The 12,463-nt window shown below is 34.5% G+C and overlaps 1 protein-coding gene across 2 annotated transcripts in view; it reads right to left on the bottom strand.

Moving 5' to 3' along the window:
* The window catches only part of LOC126742157 (protein melted), an 86,775-nt gene that overhangs the window by 23,058 nt on the left and 51,254 nt on the right, over positions 1-12,463 (bottom strand). For both annotated transcript variants that reach the window (XM_050448732.1, XM_050448733.1), the window contains exons 10-13: positions 9,714-9,824; positions 9,434-9,647; positions 9,158-9,383; positions 330-475 (exon numbers count right to left, since the gene is read on the bottom strand). In XM_050448732.1, coding sequence (XP_050304689.1) covers positions 330-475; positions 9,158-9,383; positions 9,434-9,647; positions 9,714-9,824 — 697 coding nt within the window. The remainder of the gene's footprint in view (positions 1-329; positions 476-9,157; positions 9,384-9,433; positions 9,648-9,713; positions 9,825-12,463) is intronic.

The following is a 12,463-nucleotide window of genomic DNA, read 5'->3' as shown; positions in this document are numbered from 1 at the left end:
ACCCTGTATATGCATATCGCATTTTCTTTTTCCATCTAAAATATAAATACCTAACAAAACAAATTGCTATATTAGCAAATATATACGTAAGAGATGCCAAATCTCTCTGTTCAACTACATGTATTGAAAAATTCGTATTTTGGATTTTGGCGGTACGCAAGCCACGCCTCTGCGGTGCCGGAATGCTCTCATTGGCTGGGCATATTCGTATTTTATCGTATGCTCCTATTTATTTTTGATAAAAAACAAATAGGATGTAAAAAATGAAATAAATAAATAAAACACTCGACATTTGAGAGTCATAATAACTTTTAAGAATTTATGCTTACTTGAATGGTGTCTCTCATTGGATAAGGCTCGAAAACGCTCATCCTCTGGTTGGCTATCGAGTTTTGGTTTATTAGAGTGACGCTCGTGTTATTATTGGTGTTTCTTCTTGATATCACTGTGGTTGGACCACTAACGTTCACATTGCCTAGAAAAAAGTTATTAAATGGACTCAAAATTCACATTAAAGAAAAATAAAAACTATCATTTATACTCACCACAATTAAACAATATCCTGCAGCCGAAAAAAATATATTTAAGAAAATGTTTAAAAATCTGTATACAGGGTGTCCCAAATTCGAGGGTAACCATTGAGATCTCTAGGAAGTACTAGAAGGAGTAATGGGAAATGCAAGTGCGATACCTCATTTTAAAGGCAATTAAAAATACTTTTTAAAAATGAAAAAATCCAATATGGCGCCCACAAGAAAAAATAGTGTTTATGATGATCGAAAAAAAAATTTTTTTTGCCTCATGTTGTAGGACAAGTGGCAATGAAAAACTGTTTTTATTTTTCCAATGTCTCTTTAAATAAAGTCGGTAGAAGGTAAAAACGATATTGACAATTTTCGATTTTTTTCGGATAACTCGGGAAGTATCCGGATTTTAAAAATTTTTTAAACGTCATTTTATTAAGCTTCAAATTGCGCAACTTTGCCTCCGGCCCCGTAATTATTACGGTTTCCGAGATCCCAGAGATGAGAATGGTCACCCTCGAATTTGGGACACCCTGTACATATACATAAAATTTGATTAAATAAAAAGTATGCAAAAAAAGAATTTGCAAGCGGTTAGTCTAGAGCCTAAATAAAATTATATTCCTGATAGAGGTCAATCAATGTCGTCAGAAAGATTTGTTGGCGCTCGGAGCTAAGAACTAGGAGCTTCGCTTGCTGCCCTCTAGATTACGATTACGAAAGTAATGTTCAATTTGGTACCCAATAATGTTACGAAGATTTTTTACGTCTTTTTTTAAAATAAAAAGCCAAGCGCAACACCTCAAGCACCTAAACTTTGACCTAGAGGGTAAAAAGAGCTTAATTCTAAATGTTTCTCTCCAGCTTGTACTAGATCCCCTGTAGACAATATACACGGTGGTCCAACAAAAGATGGCATCCCTATTTGTGATTCTGCTGGTATATTTTTGAAAAAACGCTCAGACACGCAATTTTGATTTATAGGGGGACGTATCTTAAATACAGTATGATCCAAAAAAAATTGCATTACACTTTAAATTTTATAGTGATAAGTGTGTCTAGTAGCCTTAACTGATCGTGTTAAGTGCTTACGTATACAGTGAGGACGCGCAAGTTGGAACAAATTCATTTAAAATTCAGGGGTGTATTCGAAGAAAATTTTTTAATAATTTTTTATTTAAAAAAACTATTATTTTTTTGATGATGAATTCATGTATACAGGGTGAACCAAAAATAAGCAACGACCATCAACTTCAATTTTTTTAATGGAAACACCTACTTTTTATTCCTTTTTTGAATTCGGGATAGAATTTTAAGTATATTTTCTATACCACGTCTTATAGGGGAGAGTGGGGCAACTGAATCATAGGGGGCAAGTGCGTGGGGCAACTGAATCATAGGGGGCAAGTGCATTTCTAGAAATATGTCGAGCAACCGGCATCATAGCACGACAATGATCAGTGTAGTGTACATGTCTATTAGCGCGTATTGTGTTCTTAAGCATTTAGCTGAAAATTACTAAAATTAAGGTAAATATTAACATTTTTTAAATTTTACGTGTTTTTTTATAATATTTTAAGCGAAATCAATAAGGCATAATAATATAATTTTCCTCAATTTAAAGGCATTTTCTTAATATTGTATGAAGTGCATACCATAACCTTATATTTGCTTAATACCGCGTTATGCTTAGAATGTTGCCACATTCAACTGTCTTTTCAAGATTTAAATTTTTATATTTTAAGAACGACTGTAGTATAAAAAGTTCTTATAAATATATTTTTATATTGCAGAGGAAAAATGGAGCGTAACTACGTGCGCAAAACCCAAAAAGGATCATCCTCAGAAGATGCCATTCGTGATGCCTTAGAAGCGATTCAAAATAAAGAGATGTCAATTAAAAAAGCTAGTGTGGTTTTTAGTATTCCAAGAACCACCTTACAATCACGATTAAAGCGTCGACAGTTCACTCCACTTGTAAACCACGGCAGGTTCAAACCCGTATTCACTGAAAAAATGGAAAAGGAATTATGTGAACACATAATTTTGTCGGAAAAATCGTCACACATAATTTCGTCGGTCTGTTTTATGGACTTTCGACCACAGATCTTCGAAGGATTGCATTTCAATCTGCTGAAGCCAATCAAATAAGTCATCCTTTTAATAAAGATCAAAAACTAGCAGGAAAAGACTGAGTGAGCTCATTTTTAAATGGTCAGAAAATCCTCTCCATTCGAAGACCTGAAGCAACCAGCATTGCAAGAGTAACAGGATTTTCGAAATCCAGGCTAATGATTGTTTTCAAAACTTAAAAAAGACCTTGAACAAGTTTAATTTTCCGCCGCATCGGATTTTTAACTGTGATGAGACGGGGATTACCTGCGTTCAAAAACCGGGAAAAATTTTAGCTGAAAAGGGAAGAAAGCAAGTAGGAAGATTAACTTCTTTAGAGAGAGGAAAAAACACAACTTTATTAGCTTGTGTCAGCGCTACAGGTACGTTTATTCCACCATTTATGGTCTTCCCTCGTGCTCGAATGAATTCTGGTTTTTTGAGCAGTTCATTTCCTGGAGCAGTAGGATTTCCTGCTCCATCAGGCTGGATGGATGCTGGCCTATTTATCAAATTTTTAAATTATTTTATAGGCTGCACCAAAACAACAACAGATTGTCCAAGTCTACTGATACTAGATGGACATTCAAGTCATAAGTTCATTAATTTAGTAAACCTGGCTAGAAAATCAGGAGTTTCTATTATAACCTTACCTCCTCACACATCAAATAAGTTGCAACCGCTGGACGTAAGTGTCTTTGGACCATTTAAAACCTATCTGGCAGGAGAAATGGATCACTGGCTTACAAATCATCCAGGCTCTAGGATCACAGAATATGATATGGCTCCTATTATTAAAAATGCGCTTATTAAGGCTTTTACACCAATAAATATTATTAAGGGTTTTGAAAAAACAGGAATCTACCCATATAATCCAGATGTGTTTCAAGACAGTGACTTTGCGCCCGCCGAGAACATTCTTCAAAAGGAATGTAGGACAGAAAACATTAATCCCGTCGAGGTCCCGTAATAAGTGATGAAGTCTTGTTGAGAAAAGATGATATCCAGAATACTTCTAAAGAATTAGTAAACAATTTTGAATAAGAGCAACCAACATGTAGTTATGTTTCAGTTTCAACTTTAAGCCCAGTTCCAAAACCCTTTCAAAAGAAAGAAAATGCCAAATCCAAATCTAGGCGCATAGAAGGATCTAATATAATAACCAGTTCTCCTTACAAAGATCAATTGGAAGAAAAATTAAAACCAGTGAAAGCTAAGCAAGTAAAAAAGAAACTAGATGACAAAGCAGGGACAAGTACTAGTAATGGAAAAAAATTAAAAGAAGGAATTTCTAAGCAAAGTGCCACGTCAAGAGGAGAAGAGAAACAACACAACATAAAAACAATGCCGGACGAAAAGTAAAACACATTATGCATTTACTGTCATGAGACCTACGAAGACACTTGTTATGAAGAATGGTGCATGCAATGTGGTGCTTGGTTACATGAGGATTGTTCCGATAATGAGCCAGGTATTAATAATTATGTTTGTGACAATGTCGTTGATTTATTAGCATTCGGACTCACTTGCCCCACGTGGGTAACTCACTTACCCCTATAACTTAGGGTAAGAGAGTCATTTTTCTTTTTTTGTTTTAAGTTTGATATTTTTCTAAAGAGTTAATGTTTATTTTATTTTTAAGGTTATGTTAGTTTGAAACCAATTAAACTCGTGTTACAAATGATGAAAGTTTTTTTTATTTAAAACTTAGTAAGTTATACGCCGCAGAGCCTTAAGGTGTCTCACTTGCCCCATCCTCCCCTACCTAATATTAACATTATTAATAAATTAGCACTGAGCATATCCAAACATGTTTTTTCATAGTTTCTTAACAGATATATTTGACTGTTGACACCTTGTCACCATTTAATCGCATGGAAACAGTATGTATTACTTTACGTAAATGTCAGTAAGCATCAAGTGCAGTTGCAAAGTTTAAAAGTATGGCACGTTTAACTGAAAAACAAAGATTTGAAATTTTGATGATGGTAAGATATGGCGACAAGACTCGAACACAGGCCCAAGTTTGCGATCTGTTTAACAATAAGTACCCGGAGAGGCCTTTTACACGTTCGGTAATAAGCAAAATTGATAAAAAGTTTAGAGTTTTTGGTCAAGTCAGAGACAAATATGACCTGGACCGTCCCACGCTTCCAGAAAACAGACAATTAGATATTTTGCTCGATTTACAAGAAAATCTACATAAATCAACTCGATAAGTTGCTGCAGTCCAGTCGGTTAGTAAATCATGTGTTCTAAAATATTTGCATAGGAATAAATGGCATCCATATAAAAGTCATTTAATTCAGGAGCTTATTGAAAATAATCACATCCGCAGAATAGAGTTTTGCGAAATAATGATGAATAAATGTAATACAAACCTACACGTTTTTTTTTAAATGGTTCTGTAAATAGGCAAAATATTCGTTATTGGGCACCACAAAATCCACACTGGAGTATGGAAAGTCAAGACACAATTTCCCAAGAAATTAAACGTATGTGCAGGAATTGTGGGTCCCTATTTTATTAAGGGCGCACTTACCTCTAAAAAATATTTAGAATTGTTTCAAAATCAGATAGTACGTAGTTTAATTGCACTTCATCCAAATGGTGAAAACCCATTTATACCGGCAGATTCGATATGGTTTCAACAGGATGGCGCCCCCCTACACTATTCGCGAACCTTTACGAGATTACCTTACCAACATTTTTTCAAATAGATGGATTGGAAGGGGGGGTTTTATTGAATGGCCAGCAAGGTCACCAGATTTAACCCCATTGGATTTTTATCTATGGGGTTATCTAAAATCCAAAGTTTATTTTGATAAACCTGAGAAGATATAAAAGAATTAAAAAATAGAATTTGAGCCGAAATACAACAAATCCGGCCTCAAACAATAAGTAAAGTAGTACAAAAATTTGAATATCCATTTGGTAACTGTCAGGAAGTTAATGGTCAACAATTTCAAAATTTATTAAAATTTTTTTGTTTTGTTTTTTTTTATAAACTGTTTATAAAATTCATGGTTATTTATTTTAAATTTTTTAATAAATATTGAAGTTAGGTATAGGAAGGACATGGTATACAAAATATACATACTTTTTTTTACAAATTTTTTACAGAATTAAAGCGCATCCTTACTGTATAATAAATCTGTTGACTATTTTTGTGCATCGAGTGTTTTAATTTATACCTTCACAAACGGTAAAAAGGTTACACTACCTTCAATCATTGTGAAGATATTTGGGTGAATTGATTTCGACTTAATACTGATAATAATGAATTGTAAAAAATTATAACCTTGGATATCCGGAAGAACATTTAGCATCAGTCAGTGTCACCCTATTTCATCGAAAATCGTTTTTAAATTACCTACCTAAATGTCATAAATATTGAACAACATTCAAGAAAGGATAGAAATAACAACAACTATAACTGTATTACCAAAAAGGGAGCTTTGCAAGTGTTACTCACGGTTGTTTCATGCGTTACATGCAGACAAAAATATTAACAGTAACTATGTGGGTAACTTGATAAGAAAATTTGAAGAAACTAGATCTGTGACTAATATTTGCCCTAATCGAGAAAACCGATCAGCAAGAAATGAAGCTGGAGAAATAGCAGTTTTGGGACATGTAGCACTTGACAACACTCAAAGCACTCGTGGACTGGCTATTTCTTCAGGATATACATGATCAATAGTACAAAGAATTTCGAAACACAATTAATTTCACCACAACAAGATAAACTTATCCCATGAGTTGTCATGAAGACGAGTTTGATGGTTGGAGTATACAGGGTGTTTCTTAACCTATACGCATAAACTTGGGAAATTATTGCTAATGATAAATAATGACTAATAGTGAAAAAAAAATTAAGTAAAATATTTGTAGTTTCTGAGATAATTCTTTTTTTTTCACAAAAATGTAATAACTTTATCAGGTGGAATTTTATTTTCAAATTAAGAAGTAAACAAGTCCGGATGATGTTTATTATGTTTAGTAGTTGATACAGTTGTGGTCGTATTTCGTTTTTTATTAAAATTATGCCGCATAATTTTTCAAACGAAGAACTAGTTACTGGCATACGGGGAATCAAGACAAAACAGTGTGGCTGCAGCTAATCTTTATGCACAAAGGTTTCCTCATAGTTATCATCCGTCGCGTGAAGCTTTTTTGCGTGTGGTTCAGCGGGGTAGAGAAACTGGAAATTTGCGGCCGAGGCCAGGGCAACATGGTGGAGCCATTAGACCTAGGCGCATTTTAAATCTGGAGAATTTGATTTTAGATATCATCGAAGAGCATCCTGACATAAGCACTAGAACAATTGCAACGCAATTTGGATTATCACCAGTCACAGTTTGGCGAATTTTAAGGCATGAATTACTGTATCCATTTCACGTCCAAAGGGTACAAGCTTTAGTTCCAAGGAATCATGCGCCTCGAATAAACTTTTGCGAGTGGTTGTTACATCAGCAGCAGTTAAACCCAAACTTTACCAGGAACATTTTAGCTACGGATGAAGCAATTTTCACACGCAATGGTATTCACAATTTTCTCAACACGCATTTTTGGGCAGTTGAAAATCTGCATGCCATTCGGCGAACAAACTTTCAACAACGATTTTCAGTAAATGTGTGGGCTGGAATTGTAAACGGAATACTTATTGGCCCTTTCATTTTGGATAATCGTCTAACTGGTGCTCTTTATTTACAATTCTTGCGACAAAATTTGCCGGTACTCCTTGAAGAAGTCCCTCTTCACATTAGGCAGAATTTGTGGTTTCTTCACGATGGTACTCCACCACATTTTGCGCAACCAGTGCGACGGCATTTGGATCGAATGTGCCCCGAACGATGGATAGGCCGAGGTGGTCCAATTGGATGGCCTCCTCGATCACCCGACCTTAATCCGCTTGACTTTTATTTTTGGGGCCACCTAAAATCTCTAGTTTATGTAACCGAAGTTGACAATGAACAAGAATTAAGAAATCGGATATTTGCTGCCGCCGAGGAAATTCGACTACAACCTGGATTAGCTGCTGTCTGCAACTCTTGGATTAGGCGTGCTCAATTATGTATTGAAAGTCATGGAAATAACTTCGAACAGTTACTATAATAGTTAAATAAACATTTATTTTGGAGAATTTACGTTTTTTTTTTAATTTTAATTAATAAGTCGTTTATCTCCGTAACTAAAACTATTTTACTTAATTGTTTTTCCACTATTAGTCATTATTTGCCGTTAGCAATAATTTCCCAAGTTTATGCGTATAGGTTAAGAAACGCCCTGTATTAAGTCACAGTATTTAAAATTTTTATGAGATATGAATTATCAGTATGCAATAAGAATTAAGCAATAATGTATGTTGTATAAACTCGGCATAATTGTTAATAGTTTAAATATCCGTTAATTTGATTTTGTATTTATAGAACTAAACAACTTATGTAGAATATAATATACAGGGTGATTCATTAAGAATGGGTAATCTTTGAACTGGAGATACACACACCAAAATATGGCGATTAAGCTTAACATGTCCTATACAAATGTGGCAGGTTTACGAGATACAGGGTATTTAAAGTTTTAAGAATTTTAATTTGAAATTTCTTAATAATTTTGTGATTTTAAGCCGTATCGTCTTGAAAATTGGCGACTTTATGTGTTTTGACATGAAAATTACAAATTTTGTGGTGAATTTAGCATTATTTATACAGGGCGTTAGTTACACCCTGTTACTTAGATAAACAGCTAAAAACGCTAAACCGACTAGAAAATCTACAAGGCAGTTCAATTTTGAATAAAAAAGGTATTCTTGTTTATTTCATGTAACTTTATCAGTTTTTAAGATATTTGCAATTTAAACATTCAGCGTAAAATGGATGGGGCTCCACCGCATTTCGGAACTGCTGTCCGAAACTGGGTTACGGCCAACTATCCAAGATGGATTGGTCGAGGTGGTCCTGTTGCCTGGCCACCTAGATCACCCGATCGCAATCCCCTTGATTTTTATTTATAGGGGTACATAAAAGATTTTGTCTATGCGCAAGTTTAAAATACAAGGGAAGAGTTATTGAACCGTATTCAGCAAGCTGCTAAACAAATAAGACAAAACAGCGGTCAAATACGGATAACTACGTCATCTGTTGGCTAACGGGCACAAGCCTCCATTCAACAAGGAGGTGGACAATTTGAAAATATTATCAATTAATTTTTTTTTTAATAAAATCGTTTTTATTTACTTTTTAAATTAATTTTTAGTATTATCTTCTAATAACATTCATGGACGTGTAACTTTAAAACAAATAAAAAGGAATTTTTTTTTACTTAAGAAGCGTACTTTATGCCCCTAAAATTTAAACATTACGATACGGAACACCCTGTATATCTAAATAATTGACGTGTTTTTTTTTTGCTAAGTTCTTAAGATAGTTCGTTTTGAAATGTATTATTTACTTTAATAAATAACCTGAAATCAATCAACCAAGCAAAATCATGATTTGCTTAATCATATTACTTACCACTTCCAGATGTCGGAGCGCAATTCACGATGCTATGGGCGGCATTCAACATTTCGGGCGGAGGACTGCTTGGAATCACTGAAATATTTTGGGTGGTAGAACTGGCAGCACCGGAAGTCAAAATATTAATCTGATTAGTACTGGACAGTCCCGTATAACCCGAGCTAACCGTTACAGAATTACTATTGCTGTTCACGTGCAATGGAGTGGATATTGGAACTGTTGACTAAATTAAAGAAAGTTAAGGAAATTACCTATTTAGACTAAAAAACTTACAAGTCCAATATGGTTATTCAATAAACTAAGAGGTCCTTGGCTTAATGGTCTTTGAATCCTAGGGGGCGATATGGTGGTAACAGTAACTCCTCCACTCGACACTTTAATGTTAGTGCCGGTAGCGTTTGTGCTGCTCGACGACCATTTGCTTGCATTGCTAACGGTTATTGGAGATGTAGGTAAAGCGTAGGAATTTGATGGGGTATTCATCTCCCTTAAAGGATTTTACAAAGTTGAGTCAATAAATACTATACAACCACAACATTTTTAAAGAACTCACCTTGATGTGCTTAATTTTGTCATGCTTTTATGTAACCCGCCGACGGAGCCACCGGCCACATTAAGCCTCGTCATACTTCTGTGAGTGTTTGAGTTTTGAGCAGTGTGTAACCTGCAACAAAAGAAGGTTTGAGTCCTTTGGAAAATGAAATCACAATATGCTTTATTATTTTAAAAGGTCCGTTTAACTAGTTAAGAGACTATTCCAATACAAATAATCGAATTCTGTCATGTATACGATTTTCAGTTAAATATTCTAATACAAAAAAATAATCGAATCCTTACCACTCTCTCAATTCATCAAGTATGACAAAGAGAAATAAGGCTAGGAATATGACTGGAATGAGAAAAATCGTTCTATACTATATCCGAATGAATCGAGGACTATAGAAACAATTCGGGTCCGATCAAATGCGTTCTTCATCCCACTTTTTTGCATTTTTGCAATTTTAAATGCAACGGTATGCCAGGTTTGATAAAATGATGTAAATATTTTTATGAATTATAGGTCATTCGAAAATGTAACTTTAAATTAAGTAAACACTTGATGAGTTCGGTAGTGGTAGATAAGAATGTGTAATGAACATTTGCACACACAGCATGAACTGCATAAATGTAGCAGAGCTAAATATGGTTCAGTTAAGGTTAATATGTAATTAAAAACTTTACTTCATGTTTGATCTATTTTAAGCAGATACCATTACAAACTAATAATATTTCTTTTTACATATAAAAGCAAAACTAGATAATCTTGTAGACGTCCATATAATCCGATTATTTTGAATTTATGGCCTACACCAAAAAATACATTAACACATCACGTATTATTGATTTAAAAATTAACTTTAAAACACTTAAAATCGTCATCATCATTGGACTTAAGACCAACACATTCTTCGCGATACCAAATATGATATGTTACTCATATTCTCACATCCAATTGTTCGTTTATTTTACTAGTTTGAGGTAGAATACTCACCATCTAATTTATTGTTTTTGCGAAAGAGATCTGTTGTGACATGTTGGGCTTTATAAGTAATACGAAATACTCAAACCAGATATATTCAGAGCAAATTATTTATTATTATCTTAGCAGACGCTCTCGGCGTATGAGCCATCGGTTGAAACTGTATCGTTTTATTTTTCTACTCCTTATGTTCACTAACGCTCCATTGATATTTCATTAATTTCAATAATTACAATAATAATTTCACTCAACTTCTTTTATTCATATTTCTTTAAATTCACACTGTCAAGACACATTACTACTGCAACGCATCACTCTCCTGGTATAATTATCCATGCTTTCTGTTGACGGTCCTTTGGTCAAAAAATTAATATTTTTTTCTGATTGGCTGATATTGACAGCTCAGGCGAGAGGTGGGGTCGTTATCGATTTAGTCGATACTGGGTCCATTTTTCGAGGACTTGTTCCCGTGTTGCTGGTAGGAGCGCACGTAAAAGGCCAGTTTTTTCTATTTCCGAAGTTTGTGAAGCAGGAAGTGGCCAATATGGTTTGTAATTTATAGTCCTTAATCTTGTTCCTTTAGGGAACCGTTTAATTCATAATTCTGGTGCAGGATTCTCAAGATTTTGATGGATAGAGAATGAAACTTAGCAAGGTGAGTGTGTCACATTTTTAACGCCATTCATTTTTTTTGGACAGGGAATACAATGGCAACCGTTGTTTTAGGGTTTTACTTTTCCGTTTTCCTCTTTATTCTTCTTCAATTGTTGATGGCTGCAGGCTTTTGATTTCCCCGGGAAATTACTGAAAACGGTGGAGCTGGAGCCAGAGTTACAGCTAGTATTAGAGATTCCCAGTTCGGATAGCTAAGCTACAAATGGCATACATTCACAGCCTCGATTTTAAAGGCTAGTCGTTCATTTCTTGAAGAAATATACAGGCCAGTTTATTCCATTTATTTAAATATTACTAACCATAGATTTGTTTATTTTGATGTTATAAAACAGACTTTTTACAGTTTAACCCGAAATAAAACGCAACTTAAAGCGAGATGAAAGAAAACAACTTGTTTACGCTCATACGCAATATATTAATAATGCAACTTAACTCAGTTACAGAGTGACATTCGCATAGCGGACAAACACAGTAGTAACAATATGTGACATTAGATGTCGCTACTTTGTTCAGCTTTAAATAGAAAACGGCCACAGTAAACTTTTGGTATACTTATTCACAACACTCCCACTTAACAAAAGTTTACTAATGGTCCTCTAAAACCTTTTAAAATAACTGTTATGCACAACTTAACTTAAACCTAAACCCTTTACAAACTTTGAATTCTTAACATTTTGTAATGGTTTCGTTAAGACATCTGCAACCATTTCGTTAGTAGGTGTATACATTAATTTCACTTTACCTTCTAACACAATATCTCGCAAGAAATGGTACCTTATATCTATGTGCTTTGACCTATCATGGAACATTGGATTGCTAGCAAGCTTCTGAGCACTTTGATTATCATTATGAATCTCAATACAATCCAATTTTCCAGTTAACTCGCTCAACAGATTCCTCAGATATATGGCCTCTTTTGCAGCCTCGCTTAGAGCCATATACTCTGCCTCAGTTGTCGACAAAGCAACAGTACGTTGTTTACAGCTTTTCCATGAAACTGAACCCCCAGAATATTTAAATACATAACCAGTAAATGACTTTCTGTCTTGCTTATTGGACCCCCAATCTCATCTGCAAAACCTGTCAAACTTAAATTATCCTTAAAAAAT

The sequence above is a fragment of the Anthonomus grandis genome, chromosome 11 (assembly GCF_022605725.1).
Source record: "Anthonomus grandis grandis chromosome 11, icAntGran1.3, whole genome shotgun sequence".
Taxonomy (NCBI): domain Eukaryota; kingdom Metazoa; phylum Arthropoda; class Insecta; order Coleoptera; family Curculionidae; genus Anthonomus; species Anthonomus grandis.
This window is presented reverse-complemented; position numbering and strand designations above follow the sequence as displayed.